This window comes from Zonotrichia leucophrys, chromosome 6 (assembly GCF_028769735.1).
Source record: "Zonotrichia leucophrys gambelii isolate GWCS_2022_RI chromosome 6, RI_Zleu_2.0, whole genome shotgun sequence".
Lineage (NCBI taxonomy): Eukaryota > Metazoa > Chordata > Aves > Passeriformes > Passerellidae > Zonotrichia > Zonotrichia leucophrys.
Window position 1 is genome coordinate 7023917 of NC_088176.1, and position 19471 is coordinate 7043387.

General features: G+C 41.6%; 1 protein-coding gene across 1 annotated transcript in view; it reads left to right on the top strand.

The window, feature by feature from the left end:
- Positions 1-7926: 7926 nt before the first annotated feature.
- The window catches only part of GFRA1 (GDNF family receptor alpha 1), a 138987-nt gene continuing 127442 nt past the window's right edge, over positions 7927-19471 (top strand). Inside the window, exons 1-3 of the mRNA XM_064717375.1 lie at positions 7927-8521; positions 9612-9896; positions 11200-11283. Of these exons, the coding sequence (XP_064573445.1) occupies positions 8482-8521; positions 9612-9896; positions 11200-11283 (409 nt within the window). The 5' untranslated portion in view covers positions 7927-8481. The remainder of the gene's footprint in view (positions 8522-9611; positions 9897-11199; positions 11284-19471) is intronic.

Here is a 19471-nt window from a genome sequence, read left to right on the forward strand (position 1 = left end):
GCATATCACTTTAATTCAATCTGTTTACCGTAGATTAAAGGTGGGTATGAACAAGTGTCAAAAAGCACATAAACGTGTTGAATAATATTCTTTTAAATTATAAAAATAATATAATTTTGATATCTGAAATATTAACTGGATCTTTATTGAAGCTCTGCAAAAAATGGGCAAATTCAAAAATCACAGGAAATAGCATGGCTTTGATGATGACATGGAACTTACAGATAGTGACAACTACTCTCTCTTTTTTTTTTTTTTTTTTACCATATTGAAAATATTTTAAGAATAAGAAGAATTAAAGAAAAAAACCAAAAAATTTTTGACTAGCTCCAGTCATAAAGATTATAATATAATCAAATTCAGAAACCATGATATTAATCTCAATTGCTTTGGATTTTTGCAATTCTGTGAACATCATGCTTACATTTCATACTGGCAAGGTGCCATCATTGTACATGTTTAAACAAGTTTGCATTATTTTGTTATAAATAGTGTTCTACTGAATAATTAAACAAGTCAAAAACTTGGAGGGGTCACACTGTGAGCATATAGGTAATTTGTTACAGCTTTAAATTTACTATAAAGTATTTACATTTTATCTTAACATTTTGTCTGCAAACAGTTTTTTCTTCTTTCATAAATTATTAACTCCGAAATTCCTGTGAAAATGAGTTCATCAGAAACTTATTCCTTTTCCTTACTTGGGGCTGAATATTCCTAGTCTTTTTGCCATTTATAAAGTGAGTTACACATCTCAACTGCTCCTGTGTGTAGCCATTGCTGAGTTCACAAATATGGCCTTTAGAAATGTTTCTCAGGGATGGATTGGGTATGGAGAAAATGGTAATTCCATATTCATATCCCTCACAGAGGGACAGACAGTGTGGAGTCCCTCAAATGTGGATACTTTTACTGCTGAGTTAGGATGCACTTTATTCTGGGATATTCAGAATACATGTAAATGACTTTCAGGACCAAATTTAAAAGTCTGCATTGTTGTTTTCCACATGAATTATGTCTGCCATTGAAACTGCAGGACAGATACAGACATGCAAAAACACTTCCTTTACTGGTGCTGCCAGCAGGTAACTCCATCCATCCAAAACAAGTGCTGTAGATTTAACTGTGCATCTCATGATGAAACCAGGGAAACTCCCTGAACAGACAGAGCTGTATTCATCCAATGAGGGCTCACAGAAAAGGGAAGAAACTGCAAATACCATCAGCTGGGACTCTGGCTTTCAGAGTCTGTCATGTTCACTGCTCTGGTGTGTGCACTGCTCCTTCAGAATTCTGCAGCAGTAGCAGAGAAGCCAAGTAATGGGATTATGGGGTATTCTAATAGAACAAACAGGTCTTGATTTTCAACACTATTCCCATCTGATAATCAATTGGATTAAAGGAGAATTATCTCATCAAAAGGTTCTTCCTAAACTTTATTAAAAACAAAAAAAAGTGTTAATTAAGGAGATGTTCCTGATTCAAGAAATATTGCCTTTTCATGCCATACTTATTCAATACCTTTTATGATTAAACCTCTGAGTTAAAATTCTGATCTGTTTTTTCATTTTTTCTGAAGTTTTTGCAGCTATTCTTAAAACTGAGTAAACAAACCAACAAATACCTCTTCCCATCCACCCCAAATAAAAAAAAAATCCACCACAAGCCAAACCCAAAAAGCAACTTATAAAAACACACAACCCCTCCTTAAATCCCAACAAGGCACAAACCCCCCCACCTTCCCCACAAAAAAAACCCCACAAAGCAAACAACAACCCCCCCAATACTGCTGCTCTTTTAAAGGTAGAGATACTGTGACATGCAGGTGACTGCAGGTATCTGAGAATAGTCAGTTTTGGTTTCTCAGTAAAATTCTCATGGCATTCACAGCACTAGTTTCTTCCACTTCCATTTTTCCTTGATATCCTTTCACCTCCAATATAAATATCTTGTGACTTTTTGTCCCCAAAATTCCTTACCTCAGAGGAAGACTGATGAAACAGAGATTACAGAAATTAACACTGACAGAGTCACTAACCTTTAGAGAAACTTCCAATAAAATTACAGTTTTGGTGATACCATCAGGAGAAAAATTTATTTCACTCGTCAGGGCTATTCTAGCAAATGTACAGAAAATACGGCTTTGACAATCCAAGATGATAATTTTGCCTTTGGTCACTAAATTCTAAAATGGCTTTAACCTCCATACATCTTTTTTTGACTTCCCTACACAGGGCAGGTGTCAGGGCAGATTTGGTTCCACAATTTAGAAGAAGACATGTACAGTAAGTGAAAGCAAAATGTTCCTCTCTGATTTAACTTGCTTTGCTCTGTTAGTGTGTGTGTATCTAGTGTAGCATGAACAGTGAAAGCTGAATACCCACCACTAGAGCTGTGCATGTTTGAACAGAAAATCTCACCACCTTTACACACCATTCTATACACAGAATTTTCATCACTTTCAATTAAAAATGGGAGGAAAATGAATCCACATGTAAGTGAAGCAGTATGCAAATACAAGATACCAACATTCAGATTTTAACATGGGTTTTCTCAGATCAAGCATCTGATTTCAATGGTCTGAAATGCTCATGTAGTTATGTTTTTAAAGCAGTGTGGATCAGATATTCTTACAGCAATAGACAATCAGAATAAGTAATTTCCTAGCTCTAGTTTTTCTGCAAAAACCAAGACAGAGGTTCATTAATGTAAAGACATTTTATGTAGTATAAAGTAGGGTTACCTGTCCTGTGGCTCAGGATCGAATGGATTACACTAGCCCAAGCTGTATAATTCCAGTAATCACTGGACTTTTTAAGACAAAAGGAAGGGTACAAGTTACCAAATCATAATGTGGCCTTGGTTTAATCACATTGGTTGTCAATGTCCAGGGGATGCTAAAGGTTGATGCTGCTGATGCATTTCACAGAATCACATGGAATATTCTGAGTTGGAAGGGATTGAGAAGGATCACTGAGTCAGCTTTTAAATGAATGGTCCATATGGGATCAAACCCACAACCCTGGCCTTAAAAGCACTGTGCTCTGATCAACTGATCCAGAAGCGGAAGTTTCAAATGATGCTGTTGTAGCGTCTGAATTGTATTGCTCTAGATTCCCTGGGCACTTGAATTAATACTACTTAACAGATTATATTTCATTTTTTGGGTAATCTTTTATGCTTTTACGTAATGCATCACATCGAGTCTCCGTGCTGCTGGATCCTCCTGTGCCATGGAATTCTGTGCCTTGTTTTCTGCAAGCCAGAATCCCTGTCCACGCCAGCCTGCACTGTCCCCACCAGCGGCTAGGGGGCGGTGTTACCCCATTTTTAAAGTAAAAATCCCAAACCCAGGGATGGCTTTTCCTAACAACCCTTTTCTTACCAGTGTGGGCAAATATCAGAGCCTACGCCTTTAGATCACGACTTAAAGTTAAACGGAATCATTTCTATCAGATACCTTCACAAATAGCTGCAGTTCCATCAGCATTTTCATGTTTTCAGGGGTAACCAGTGTGTTGTGTTTCTAACTGCAAACTCTGACTTGCATTGTACTCTTTTGGTGTTTCTGTGCCTATTCTACTGAATTTTGTAGCTTTATTTGCCTTATTTTTATTCCTTTCTTTTCTTCTTTTTTTTTTTTTTTCCTCCTTCCAGGTGGCTTGATAGTATATCAGCACAACTTTTGGTGAGAACAGGGAAGAATGAGTTTAGGAAAAACTTCCTGGCCAAGAAGAGCTGTGGGAATTCACTACCAGGTCTGATTAAAGCTTGGGGAGAGGGGATGGGGGATGTCAGACACGAAACCTTGACTTTCTTTTGTTATACTTTTACATCAATTAACTTAGTAATCTGGATTGCACCTCCACGTGTTTTTTATTTGACTTCTGTGTGAATGCTCACTGCTTACTTTGCTTTTGTTTTATGTTTTTTTTCTGATACTTACTGAAAGCTCTAAACCCAAATAAATGACAGGTTCAGTAAAAACTCAATCTTGCTTTTGTGCTGCAAAAGCCCATTCAAGGTTTCATAAGCCCCTCAAAATTGATTTTTGGAGCGCTGTTATTTAATCTGCCCTTTACAAAACTTTAATGCCTTGAGCAAATCCTTCTTGCCTTATTCCCACCAAAAGGCACTTTGACTTCATGGTAAGCAGATAAATGTAAGACAAAAAATGCAGTTCAGACTGTTCCCCCAGTCCCTAGTAATTCTCTAACTTCTCTATTCTCCCTTTCTCGTTATTGAAGAAAGCCTCCTGTGTAAACACTACTTTTTGTGCTCCCACAGCACAGAGACTTTCTCCCATCACTAGCTTGCTCTCCCCCACCTGCTGGATCTGACTCATTAGTTCAACTTCAGCTTTGCTTCACCTCTTCACTCCCCTAAGAATCGTATTTAAAGTTCATGGCCCTGTTCTTATTCTCAGCATACTTTCCCTTCACATACCTAGCGGCACTGCAGATAATTCTGTGTAATGTTCCCTGGGCTCAGTGACTCTGACTCCAATATTCTCTTGCAGGGTTCACTCTTTAAAAGGAGGTCTGTGGCAGAGATGGCAAAGGGAATCTGCAGGCTAACCCTGAGCCAGGCAATGGATTAATTCAGTCTCCTTGTCAGCTCAGGGGTACATTGTCATCCACAGACCAACCCTACACAATGCTCCAACACTGCAGCCTTTGCAGGTGGAACTGGCTGCAAAATCACATCCACTGCCTTTGAGGGAGGCACCTCTGCATGGGAACCTCTGAAGGGTTGGCTGTCATTGGTTCACAGGCAGAGGAGGAGGCAGAAGGACAGAATGCAGCAAAGTTCTGATTTTGCTGCGCATGCCTGGTCTCCGGGAGCAGGTGGATGCTGTATCCTGGGGTATCATCCAGCTGTATCCTGGATGGATACAGACTGCTGTTGTTGCATTCAGAGCATTTGGGCCCAGGCTGCAAGGTGACAGGAAGCTTAAAACTATCCAGTGTTAGGGGTTACACTTACCTCAACCTACTTAGAAAGAAAAGGGTTTGAAGCACTAATTTAACTGAAGTCTTAGTGTCAAATAACCCCACTATGCACATTTCTTTTGTCTTTTCTTTGTGAAAAGTTTCCAATGAAGTATAACAGCTTCCAACTAGGAAGAAACCAGTAACTACAACTACATAAAGACTGAATTACTGGCAGTTAATGCTGGCAGCAACTAGCTTGGAGTATTTGGTTCTGCCTTCCACATTATTTGTACTGTAATGGTCTTTAAACAATAATCCAGTGGTGATTGTGTCATCATCCTTTCTGTAATGAAGTGTTTGTCCTCACCAGCTGCACCTTATGTATGTTATGTTATATTAATTGTTCTGAAACCTTTGTATAAAACTTGACTAGCAGAACATTTTAAAAAAGCTTAAATATCTTTAAAGTATTTGCATTGAGTACTTCTGTGTGGCTTACTCTTACTTTTCTTTTATCTGAAGACATTCATGAGTTGAGTGATTGACAGATACAAATTGTAAGGCAGACCTTGGTTTGGCTGAAATCAACAGCAAAACATTCAATGACTTAATTTTACCCCAGGGCAAGTAAAAGGCAGTTGGAAAACACTGTGCAAAGACCCAAAGGATTACGACTCCGGCCACAGAGTGGCTAATGAGGTTTTGTCTGCAACAGAAATTTATAAATAATTCCATATATGAAAGAGAAAAATAAAAAAATAATAATTTCTGCTATGGAAAAATGTCCTTGTGGTTGGTAAGGAGCTGTCTCCCACCTACTGTCCTGGTTAAGGATGGATATTCTGAGCAACTGTATGCAGCATGGACTTTCTTCTTGGATCTTGACCTTCAGACGTGGTTGCATCTTAAACTTTTTTCCTCGATTAAAACCTTTTAACCTTTTTTCACTTTGGGTGGTAGTTTTCCAGAGATGAGTCAAAATACTGGCAAGAGGAGTGTTTAGATAGTATTCAGAAGTTTTGGATGCATGTTTTCCAGCTGTTTTGTTATTTCTGAACTGTCAGCGACATTTTATTCAACTTTTAACACTTAAAATGCGAGTTCAGTTTTACTGTAACAGGAAACACCCCACAAAAGCTGTGTTTTATAGCAGCAAAAGTAGTTACTAATGCAGAGATTTACAATGTGTTGCTTTTTTAAATGCCAAATAACGTATGTATGTTTGTATGTATTCAGGACATCAATGCATGAATGGTTTTGTAAAAAGCGGCCTGGATTTCAGTCTGATTTTTAGTTGCTATACTCTGCTGTGAATCTTGTAGCTATTCTTGACTTAGGCTTCTAAATGGCAGGAGAATTATGCTACCTTTGTGTTAGATACACAGATAACTTCTATACAGAGCTTATCTGTGCGCGATAATGATGTCAAAATTACCAGTGAAGAAGTAATCATCTCTCTGTATCACTCAGCTCAATTTCTATTGAAGTGTTTAGAAGACCAACTTGTTTCATTAAATACCAGCGATTTGAAAAGCTGAAGCTGTCTCCAATCGTCAATGCTATCACCAACTTAGCACCTTCTAATTACCCTGAAATACTCCAGAAATCTGGTCATTGTCTTTGTTCCTCCAATTACATCCTTGTATGTGCAGCAGATAATAGACTTCGTGACCATATAATAGTATATGACTCTTCACATTAAACAACCAAACCACAAAACTTGGGACTTAATCAGTTTCAACTTGATATCACTATTACACGTTAGCTGAGAGAACCGGTACTTTACACAGGTTTTTTGGGTTCTGTTGGATTTTGTTTGTTTTATTTTTATTGAGGGTCATAGGTTTTGGGGCTCTTTTTTTGGGGTATAATGCAAATCCATCTGTTTAGAAAAAGTGGCAAGAGAGGAAAAAAAAAAAACGAACAGCAAAGCAAACAAAAATAAGCCCTTTCCATTTGGGTTCTATGAATGTTGTACTCTCAGTATATCCTGGCATATGCTAGGCTTTTAAATAAGTGTTTTGAAGTACCTTTCAACAGTTTAGCTCCATCTGCCATCCAGTTTTTGCTATAAAAGTGGCCAGCCTGATCATCTCCCATCTCATGAGGCGACTCAAACTCCTTTAGGCAAAATTTATTGCAAGGAGAAGCAAATTCCTTGAGTCGAATGGACCAAATAGCTTGTTGACAAAACTGCCAAGGAACATATACGCTGACTTCTTTTAAAAATAGAAAAAAAATAACCCCAAAACAACTTAATACATTTGATCACAGCCAGAACATTAAAACACCTGAATCAAATTTTCCACACATGAAAATAAGGAAATCTGGAAGCTGAAGCTATTTTAGGCTAATTGCATTTTGTTGGGTTTCGGGGGAGTGGTACATAGTAGCAACTGTGGGAAAACCACTAAATAGTTCTCTGTTTGAACCATCTGTCACGAATATGGGACATATGTTCGCTTTGTTTATTCAGGAGCCAAGTGGAAGCCGATACACAGCGCTCGGCCCCGGCCGCGGGCCGGAGCGCACCGCGCACCGCAGGGACGCGGGGCGGGGAAGGACGGGCGGTGCTCCCGCCGCCCCGGGGCCCTGCGGGACGCCCCGGACTTCCCCCGCGGGCGGCGGGGCCGGCAGGGGGAGGCCGCGACCGCCGAGCCCCGCGGACGGAGGGAGGGCGGGGAGCGGAGCGGAGCATCCCCGCGGGGCCGCCGCCTCTCCCCGGCTCGCCCGGTGCCGGCGGCGCCCGCTGGGATCCGCTCCCGCCGGGGAGCGCCGGGGCCGAGGGGGAACTCGGCGGAACCGGAGCGGCCGCGCCTCCCGCCCGTCCCAGTTTTCCCTGGCAAAGTTTGGCTGCCGGCAGCGCGGCCACCCCCGCTCCGCCCCGGCGGCGAGCGCTCCGCGCAGCCTGCGCGCCCCGCGCACCGCCCCGGCCCCCGCGTCAATAAAGTTGCGGTCGGGGGGGTGAAGAGGCGAATTGCCCCGGGGGGGGCTCGGGAAAGCCGCGGCTCGGGGCTGTCACAGGCGCTGCCAGCGGGGCTGACACCAGCGGCTGGCCCCGGCTGCGCGGCCGGGGGCGGGCGGGCGCTGCGGGTCTGGTGTGTGCACCCCATTCCCGCCCCCCGTGCCTCTCGGTCCCTCCCTGGGAACAGGCGCTGCCCACCCAAGGAGGCGACCGGCGCTCCTGCCCCGCTGCCGCTCGCTCGCTCACTCACACACATCACAGACACACACACATAAACCGTGCGTGCGCCTCTCGCTCCCGCACTGGAGTCAGCGCTTGTGCCTGCAGGTTGCTCAGACCTGAAATCTAAGGGAAAAGCTCAGCGTTTGCGTCGCTGCTCCTGCCGCCGGTGGTGGTAGCGGTGAAGAGGAGAGGCGGTTGTGGGGTTTTTTTGCTTGGTGGCTTTTTTTTTTTCTTCCCCCTTGAATTCAATGGATCTGAACTTGGAGCCTTTAGACCTCGGCGGTATTGGAATATCTACATGCTGATCATCTTTGTTGTGACACATCAAGTCGTTTGGGGAAACCATCCGAAGACAGCAAGATGTTTCTCGTTCTCTTGTACTTCGCTTTGCCCTTAGTGGGTAAGTTGCTGGTGCCTGATTTCGGTCTGCACATGGCTTCATAAAGCAAGGCATAGGGTTTATGGGACCGGGAGCCTGATGCTTGTCAGTCTATTGTTTAGGCAGAACAGTGAAGTTTCCAGTAGTTTTAATGGCTCTGCCTCACATCAGTTAGCCCGGTCTACATAAAATCTCTGTAGGTTACAGACTTCGGTACTTGCCTGTTTAGCCTCTTGTTAAATTGGGTTCTCGCAAGTTACAGGGAAACTTTTCATTTAAATAAAATAAGGCTGCCTGGGGAGGGTGGGGGATGACAAGACCAGCTGAAGGATTACATCTTCACCTGAACCTGGCAACCTGCCCGACTGGTAGTGGTTTGCAGCCCAAACTGGTTTCCTTTCCACAGGAGAGGTTTGCGTTTCCATCCGCATGTGTCTGAGGGAGCATGTCGGGGGCACGATGGAGAGGAGAGAGTTAATGCAATTTGCTTTGTTCTCCTGCAAAAGCATCATACGTGGAGAGAAGTGGGGAGGGGGGGAAGTAACAAATTCTACCTTTATGCATATAGAACAAGCAAAAATGTGCACAGCCTTTAAAAAGTGACTGACGCAAAGACAGGCTAATATCAATCAGTGAGGATACTTATCTCTCAGAGAGGGCTGTTCCTGGATGTAAGTGAAATTACTGCAAAGTGAGGCTGAATATTTAACCCCTTAGTTAAACCCTGGAATGGAAAGCTGATTTGTTTCACCAAAATGGATCTATGGAATAACAAATGCTTGTTTTATCAAGCACATTAATCCCTCCGGGGTTTCTTTCATTTTTCTGTTTCCTCATACATCAGCCGTTAGGGTTAAAAAATACTGTTTCCTTGGACTCCCCGAAAAGTGGATCTAAGCCCATGGAAACCCTGCGTGCTTTTTCCTAAGGCGTAGCATGAAGCCAGGAGGTTTGCAAGGTGCTGCCCCCGGGGTTGGCCGCATGTGCAGCGTGAGGAGGTGCCCCGTGCCTCCCGGGTGCTGCTCAGGACCGGGGGTTCCGGGCACCCTGCTCCCCCAAAGAGCGCGGGTCGCTTTGTGTCTGCTCTCCATAGATGTACTTTTGTCCGCAGAAGTGAGCGGGCTGCCTGGAGGGGAGCGCCTGGACTGCGTGAAAGCCAGCGATCAGTGTCTGAAGGAGCAGAGCTGTAGTACTAAATTCAGGACACTGAGGCAGTGTGTAGCCGGCAAAGAGAGCAACTTCAGCCGGGCCACGGGCCTGGAGGCCAAGGACGAATGCAGGAGCGCCATGGAAGCTCTGAAGCAGAAATCCCTGTACAACTGCCGCTGCAAGAGGGGCATGAAGAAGGAGAAGAACTGCCTGCGCATTTACTGGAGCATGTACCAGAGCTTGCAGGGTACGTGGCGAACGCAGAGCCCCCAGCGAATGCAGAGCCCCCAGCGCAGGGTGCGGGTGTGCGGCTGCCCCCGAGGCTCGGGTGGCTCCGAGCCCCAGGTTCTGGGGCTGTGCCCCCGCGGCTCTGGGAGCTCTGGGGCTGTGCCCGCAGCTCTGGCTGTGCCCGAGGCTCTGGGGCTGTGCCCCCGAGGTTCTGGCTGTGCCTGCAGCTCTGTGCCCGCAGCTGCCGGCCCTGGAGCCCCGCGCAGCTGCGGCTCCGCTGCCGGGCTGCCAAAGCCACAGCCAGATCTTCCTCCGGGGACCCAGTGACCTGCCTAAACCGCAGGCAAAGATAGGGGCACGAACATCACAAAAACAGTCATTTGGAGACATTCTTTTAGTCATGTTAAAACTCCTTAATTAGGACTCACCTAACAGGACACTGCGACTAGTTTCTTAGTCTTTTTGCTGAAAGTTAAATATCATGTGAAGAGAAGATTGTTTTAAGTGGAAGTTTATGTTTTCCTTTCCTGTATTTACTAGCAGTATTGCCAGAGGCAGAAAAAACCCCAAAGTTTATGGTTCCTACAGATGGGCCACTTAGAAGAGATACGGCAGTGATTGACTCAGGACTGCTCTGTTGCTCATATTCATAAGGCAAATTTCTCTCAGTCTACTGAGAACAGTCAGGTCCTCATATGAGAGACATCATTTTTAGTCCTGTCTTGCTGTGGCCCTGGAGTTGAAGGTGCAACCTCTCACTTCAGTGTGCTCCCCTTTTAACTTTTTTTAAAGTTGCTTCTGCAAAAAGGGAAAGAATCCCTTTCTGATAATTTATCCATATGTTTTAATGAGTCCATATATAATTTTTTTGCTAAAGGTAATAACAGACGTTTTCTACATCATAAAATGTTTCTCTCCAGCAGCATCTTGTCAGCAGTGTTTCATACCAGAGATGCTAGTTTTTGGCTGTTAGCTGAGCTTCTCTGAAAAAGAGCTCTGCTGTTATGGTGAATGAAGAGGAGCATCCTTGCTACAGCTTCTCTCCTGCTGGCATGAGATGGGACAGTCCCTGTGATGTCACAGGCTGTCTGCAAATTATGACCTTAGCAGGGAGGAGGGAGAGAAGAGCTCAAGTGACAGGAATAAACAATTAGCTTCTTTCAGGTGTTTTTAGAGGTAATTATTTGAGAAGAAGTAGCCATATAAACTTTTTAAAAGGATTAAAGGGGAGTACTTTTCAGTGTTATGGAGTAAACATAAACAAAAAAATCTTATCCTGAATTCATGTGTAAGAAAAACATCCAAATATTTTTTGTCCTTAGGAAATGACTTGCTTGAAGATTCCCCTTATGAGCCAGTTAACAGCAGACTATCAGACATATTCAGGCTAGCACCAATGGTATCAGGTAAGCAGACTTGAAATTCTTTACTTAACACGTGATTTTGTAATTGAATTATGGAACTTTCAAGCAGTACTCATAAATAAAAAGAAATTATAATGGCTTCCTGGATTTAGGAAGCTCATGATATAGTTGCACAAAAGAAAAGACTAATTGGTTTTGTAATGAAAGAGTGCTTGGCAGGATGGCAATTTGTATTCTTTTTGAGTCATTCTTGACAATAAATGCTAAATTTTCCTGTAGGTGGCAATCTGATTCCCTGCGTTCCCAATTTACAAATCAGTTCCTTTTTGGGAATTTGGTCAGTGCAAGTTACCTCCCATTGACATTACAGAAGATCAGAAGATACATCTTTCAAATGCTTGCATAAGGGAATGCTTTATAGTTTCATACAGTTTTTAAGAAAAAGAAAATTCAGAATTAAAGCTTGTCTTCTTTTCTGGAACTGCTGCCTTTTTAAAGAGCCTATTCACGACTTCCTCCTTTTTCTGTTTTTTCTTGTTGCTGTGTGGCTGCCTTTCAGAACTTTTTTGTGCTATTTTGAATATGTTGCATGGGTATTAAACAATGCTGTTGGTTCTTTACCAGCCTAAGTTGTTCTCATGTGAGGTCACATTTACTGAAAACGTGTTTTTTTGGGAGCATTCACTGGGGTTACAGATTGGAATTGCATTTCTTTTTAGGAGCTTCAAAAAGTCTTTTTTGAGGATGCAGTCTGTACTTGGGATTTTTATTTGTTTAGCTCCATAAAACATACCAAATGTGCACAGCTCAGTGTATTAAGTTGGACAGTGCTGAAGCTCTGCTTAAATGACATGATATGGATGAGCATTAGGAGATGCCTCTTTACAAGAAAGGGGAAAAAAAGACCAAAGAGAGTGGCTTGACCAATTTACACTTTTTAGGACTCAAAGTCCCATTAAAAGCCAGGGGTACTTAGGTTGTTAAGTATTTAATGGTACAGATTTTCAAAGGCATATAGACACATAAAATGTAGATAACTGCCCACTGGGATTTTCAAAAAGGACTAAGTGATTTAAATAGGCGTTGGATGCCCAGGCAGTTTTGAAAATTTTAAGTGCTTAATGCATCTTTAGGTATCTTAATGCCTTTGAAAATCGTCCCTTTAGTCACTTTTCAATATGTGACTTCAGATCCTTACCCCATACATCTTTTGATGAAAGCATTGTCTTGTCCTGTTTGGTGAGCAAGCCTGTTGGAGAAATGGTAGAGAGCGAAGATAAATGTCTGAAAAATCTTTATTTCTTTTATTTTTTATTGCTTAAGACTCCAACTTAATATAAAACCAAGACAAAATCAGTGCAGAGGAGTTCTGGGCTGTTTTCTTAAAGTTTATGATCAGCCTGCCTGGGGCCAGATTCTAACATATCTCAGCAGTGTCGTGATCTCCAGAGGAATATCCTATCTGCATTCTGCCTTTCTGTTGTTTTGTTGTTTTTTTTTTTTTTTTAGGGTCCACATTTACTTGCAGAATAATTACCTTAAAAATTAATTTTCATGCACCTATTCAGAGCAACAATGAAGTAAGATATAGTTGCCAACAGATGATGTCCATCCTGCCACAGTTAGGACTCATCCCATGTTTTCAGTGCCCCTCAAATTGCTGCTCCCTTGGTCGAAAGTTTCAGGTTTACAAGGATGGGAGGCCTAGAATTCAGAGTGAGCAACAAACAAAAGTTGTCATCTAGAGGAAAAACACCAGTATTTGAAAGTATTGTCAGCTGAAAGAAAAAGATTAGCAAAAGCATTTTTCTTATTGTCATGGTTACTATTGCATTACATTCTTTAAAGCTCCTTAGCCTTACAGGTTTTTTGCAGAGCTCTGCAAATACAGCAGAACTTCATAAAATTTGATTAAAACAAACAAAACAATCCCTGTACAAGTAGTGTTGGCAGGGGTTTCATAACTGGTGTTCTGCTAATGTGGACATTGTGTTTATAGATGTTGCTGCAGTGTTCACTCCCATTAGTTCTGTGTAATTAAAAGCAGCAATTAACTCTTTCATACCACAAAATCCATTCTGTGGTCCTGTATTACTTGGACTTATATCAAGGGTAATGTCTTTGCCACCTTTTGTATTTATTTTTGTGGTAGTGTAGAAAAATCACTAGTTTTCTTTTGTGCTAAGTAAAAGGGGAAATCATTGGCTGAGATAACTGTTTTGTGTCAGATATGTACACTTTTGTGGTGTACATAAGCCTGAAAAATGAAGGACAGTTTTTAAAACCAGTTAAAGTCGATGTAATTCTCTTCTGATGTTCAAAATTGCTTCCCCTATGGAGACAGGATGCCGCATTCTCTTTATTTCAAGCATCAATATGTTGATTTAGGAGAAAAATCAGGAATATATGGCTAAACCTGTTACTAAGATTGAGTCTTCCTAGTTGAAAGACTGGGCTGTCTTGTTTTTTTGTTTTGGGCATATCTAGGTTTGAATGTTTTTTTAACTACTATGTCAGATGTGGTGCTTCTGCCTCAAGGGCGTGAATTTCTTCCTGTTAAGCAGCTCTTGAAATTGCTGAAGACGTGTGTGTTAGTTTTGGAGGGTAACAGATTTGGGTTAGCTATTATGATGTAAAGATTTTGCTTAAACAGACATTTTTGCTTGAACCTTTGCAACTTTTGAGAGGTGAAAACATTTTAAGGCCATTGACTTCTGTCACAACTACGGTAAATGCAAAATCTGCTGATTGGATTTCAGAATTGAATTTCACACTAGATTAAGGGGTGATGCTTGAATTAGTAACTTCTTAAAGCTATCTGTGGCTTTTTACTACCTGGAGAACATTTTGCCTCTTAAATTTGAATTGCAGTTGACATTGAGCTTTGCCACTGGAAGATATGTTATTATTTTGGTATTAGGTGATACAGTATAGTGGTCAGCTCAGGCACCTTGTAAGAAAATATCTTGCATAAAAAATGTAGCTGTACATATCTGCAGAAATATTTAACAAAGTAATGTTTCTGAAATGTCTCATTCACTTCAACAGAAAAGGGAGAGCCACTCCATCTGAATAAAACGCCTTAAGCCATGTCTGTGAAGTGGTTTAAATAGAATTCTCAGTGTTAAAAAGAGTTGGCTATTTAGATCAATGCATTTAGGGTGACAAAATCCTCTCCTCCCATGGATTCACTTCTGAGTTGCCCAGTTGTTCATAGACTTATTATCCCATTGTTCAGCTTTGCGAGTCTTCTTTCTTTTACATCCATTATGTTTAGAAATAATCTTAAAAGAACAGGCTACATGAATCAGAACATTTGTTAAAACACAGAGTGTTTGCTGTTAATCTGTGGAGAATTGGTTGGTTACATGCTGCTAGTTAGGCCTTGTTTCTACTTGCTAAAGCACAGGACTGGTAGAAATTAATTATTTTGCCACTATTCTTAGTGTAGTAAACTGGTTTTGCAGTGTTCCTTTTGCATCATTAGCAGATCAGAGAAAGAAAATGGCTCATCTGATTTTATGTCAAAGGGAATGTTCTGGTTCTGCTGTTCTCATGAGAGGCTGTCTGATCTAAAAACTCTGGGAATCTTTTGCTGTAGAAGATATGTGGAAACTTATATGTAGAAAAGGATGTATATTGTATTTGTTACAGTAAACTTCTAAATTAAAACCAAGAATTCAGTAGGCAGCACAGCATGTTGGGCTTCTTCCTGGAGTGTATCATTCCCTGTTAGAGCTCAGCACAGGAAGGTACCAGCTTTGGTTTGCCCACTGAATGAGCTGTAAGTGCAGACAGGAGCAGTTATGGTCAGTAAGGTGGCTTTTTATTGTGTGGAAAAAGTTGAGACTATAAAGTCAGCAGTGCTGGGATCCCAGGAGTGAGTGTGTGTGTGCTGGTGGCTGTGGGATGCACAAGGATGGCTCTGGGTCTCCCTCTAGCATCTCTCCCTTGCTCAGGAGACTAGGTTGATCAATGGTTTACCTAACTTCCTTTGAGTTTTTCAAAGTCTTTTAGGCGTGTTGTATAATTTATTCACAAATCACAAAGTTGATTATGGGGAAAGAATGAATCCAGTGTGCAAAACACCTTACTGAGGATGGGACAGACTTTTCCCTCTCCCCAGTATAAAACCAGCTCTGAGTATTGATGGCACCTATTTTCCCCCTCCCCATTATATTTTTCTTCTCAGGGCTGGGGTAGGGACATCACTGACAGTGAACTGCTGGTGTTTCCTTGGAAAAGTGTCCATCAGCAGAGGTGGAGGAGGAATGTTGGGGCTTTTCAATCTGAATCCCCACAATGCAGAGAAACAGAGTTTCCTTCTCTGTGTGCTTCTCCTTGTACCTTCTCCTCCTGCTATTCTGTTGAATTAGAGCAAGCTGTGTCATAGTGAATTAATATCCCCAAAACTTTCATTACCCCCAAAATTCTTTGAATCAAGAATGGAGGGTTTCCCTGTTCATTTTTGGAATTCTTGATCTGATGTGAGAGCTGTGTTCTGGGTAACAAGTCCCTGACACTTCAATTATTATTTACTTCTTTTTTTTCCTACCTGGTAAATGACTTTTCATTTGTTGAATCCATGTATGGCCTTTTTTATATTGTTTATGAAAAAGATAAGTTAGAATCTCTCTGCTAGCCAAGAGATTCACTGCTTTTTCTTTTTGGGGTTTGTGCCATGTGAATTAGTGGCTTTTCCCATGAATTAATACTGTATGACATCTCCAATTCCTGTTGCCTGAGGCCTCTAATCCTGTTTCTGTTCCTAAATCTGCATGTATTTCAAATGCCACATATTTTTCTAATTTAACACTACGTCTTTTTATGAAATTTCTGTAAGATTATAGGAGCTGCCACTTTTCTACAAAGGCAGTTTTAAAATATTTTTAATTTAAAAATGTATTTTAAAATGTTAATTTCTGTTGACTCTCTGCAATGCTTTTATTAGCTCTTACCCCCCCATATCATTACTGCTGAGTTTAAAAAGTTGAGTTACTTCATGTTAGTTACCTTGTGCATACACTCGAGTTCACAAACAATAAACCAGATCTTGTTAGGCTAATAGGAGTCCTGCAATCTGATTCTGTTCCCACTGAAGTAAGCATGACATATCAAAATTTTATTTCATTATGATGCATTCTGTTTCCTGTTGTATTTTTGTTTTTTGGCTTAGTTCGGGTTTTCTGATACGAGGTCAAGCTCTCTGATAATAGAAAAGTAAAAACTTATATTTAGCCTACATTGTCACACACATAACTGTATTTTTCTTTATAAGGTAATACATTGAAATAATAGCACTTGAACCAATATTTAATACTGGTTTTACTCAAAACCAGTCTGTCTATTTTTCCTCAGTGAGAATTTGGTCCTGTTACAAGAAGACAAACTAACAGACAAACCAGGCACCTATTTTAGCTGTGTTTAAGAGAATGAAAATAGTTTGACAAAAATAAATCTAAGCATGTACAATGTTTGTGTTGTTTGACATTTCTGAGTGCAGATTTTCTTTGCAGAGGCAACTAGGCTGAGTTCCAGGCAGATAACAAGTTATCAAGGGTGCATAGATACCAGTTCCTGATTTCCACTTCTGCATTTTTATAATCAGATTGGACTTCACACAAAAGAAAATCACTTTGGTGACTGCTGGCTTGCAGGAACTCTTTGAATATCCTGTTTTCTGCATTTCTTGAAGCTAGATTTGATTATGAGAGGGGAATTAAGTACCTTGCTGAAGTAACTGATTGGCTGGCCTATAAAGGCAGTGCCTTCACTCTACCTTCAGCAGGCCTTGAAAATAGGAATATGTAAATACTCTCAGTTCCTTGGTCAGATTATTGGAACCTTTTTGCTAATTTCTTTGAAGAGCTGTAAAACAGAAGGTAAGGTCTTGGTTCCTCAAGTACTTAAAATGCACAGCTTTGAGCAAATGTATTGTTTCTGCTTGTCCTGTTAGTCTAGACAGGCTTTGTCAACCTGTTTCCACATGGGATACAAGATGAAATCCATTCTGTGGAAGGAGGAAATACCTGATTGAACACAAAGCATTTATGCATGAATATTCTGCCTCTCCTTTAATGCCAGGAGTAATAAAGGAATAGTTAGAAGTCTTGAAGGAAACTTGGGGTTGGGCAGTATTTTCCTGAAGCCTCAAAGGGAGGTGTTTGGGTATAGCTGGTTGAACAAGCATGACTGTTTGTTAATAAAGTACCTACCTTATTACCAAATATATATAATATATGCTGTAAATCACATATTTTCTAGAGTAACATCCTTGGAGAATGGAACTGCCATCCCTTAATCTGCATCTTTGCAGCAAAGCCTCAATTATGGTGTGGTGGGTCAGATACGAATGAACATATATGTAGATACATTTTTTGGTAGCAAACTGTGTATTCATGTTGGCCAAGAACAGGCCAGCTTTCTGGTTCACTTAAGGGGCACTTGAGTTTCTCTTTGAGAGGAGCAAAGGGCAGAGGAGCTGTCAGTGGTGTTGGTGGGGTTCTGAGGAGAGATCAGGTCGCTGAGGAGGGAAGCAGAGTCAGGGTATATCTGTTGAGAGAGGCAGCAGCCCTGCAGGGTGCAGTGAGCAGGAGCAGGCAGGGGCTGCTGGGCACCTCAGACACACAGAGCCGGCTGGGTTCCCTGATCTGTCAGGTGTCTGCAGACTGCTGTGTGTCAGGGGGAGGGTGGCACACACTGAGCCTGCTGATGGAGCAGCTGCAGGTGGCACATGGTGAGAGTGAGCAGAAGCTGCTTGGTTCATGTGGTGACCACACTGCTGGCACTGGTTCAGTGATAAAGGTGGTGTGAGGGTGGAAGAGAGGGCTGCACTGAGTGGGCAGATTTCTATGGCAGCCTTCCTTGCAGGGCTTCCAAAATGCCTTGTGTGAAAGCAGTTTTCCCTGGTGAAACCGAAAGAACAGCATCCTGCAGCTTTCTGTCTCTTGACAGCACAGCAAGGTGCAGTTTATGGCAGGTGTTCTGCACACTGGCTCTTTACATTTGAAGATATTTTTAAACTTTTTTTTAATAACCCTATTTGTATTGGACTCTCAGAGATATCTTTCAAAATCTTGGAGAAGTCAATGCCTTCTGTCAGGAGTTGACAGTATGTTAAAAATGATAAGAGTAAAATGCTTGTGTGTGATGAAATAATGATTTCTGGATTGTAAGGCAGATACTTATTTATGATAAGTATCTAACTTTTTTTATTTTAACTTGCACATTATATTGTTTTAACCTTAGAAAGGAATGTGTTTACAGCTTTGATTTTTAGAAATGTGACTGGTTTTGTTCATGAAATGTAATTTTGTAATTTATGTTATTTTTGGTAGTATTTTTATATTCTTGCATTTTCCATGGATGAAACTAATGCAGCAATAATGCTGTCAGTATAGTTACAGCATTACCACAATTAAGCTATTTTTGGAACTGTTCTTTAGTTGCTGCGATGCTTTGACAATTTTTCCAAGTGTCAGGCTATTGTCCTGTACAATCTGCACTCAGCTTGAAATTTAACATGAGAGAGGCATGACACAAAGTGTAATGGCATAGAGATAGCTCTTGCTGCATAGAAATTTGCAGAAATGATAGGCTGTAAAAAGACTTGAAGGTATCAAACAATTTGAATAGAAGCCCATAAATAAAGATGAATTTCTGCATTCAGTGGTTATATGATTTTATCACTTTCTGATGTCCATAAAATGTATCTTCCCATTAGCATTTTGTCATGCAGCTGATGAGGTTCAGAAGTGTTAAAAACTTCCATGTTCTTCCTTTTAAATTCTGCACCCTAAATTCAGTACTAAACCCAGAAATGGCTGTTTCCTTGTTCTTTCTGTGCTGGAGACAGCACAAGGATTCTTCCTGCTCCCCAGCCCCACAGCCTCCATCCCAGTGCGGGTGTTTTTTGGGTTTAGCCCTGGCTCATGTTAAGCACTGCTGCTGCCCTGAGCTGAGAGCCCCAGCTCACTCCTGCCTTGAAGTACCTTTTCCATGCGCTGCCTTCCCTTCTTGGATTGCGGACTTTCCTCTGTCCTTGTAGCTCCCCCACCAAATCCCCTCCAGCTGCAGGGCTCCAGGGGTTTCTTTTCTCTGTTACTGCAGTTCTGCTTTCCACCTTGCTGCCCCTCAGCAATCTGGCTGCACTTTTCCCCATCCCTTTTGTGACATGGTTATCACCAAGCAAGCGTGTTCCTCTGTCCCTCCCCTGGTCCTCAGCTCTGTC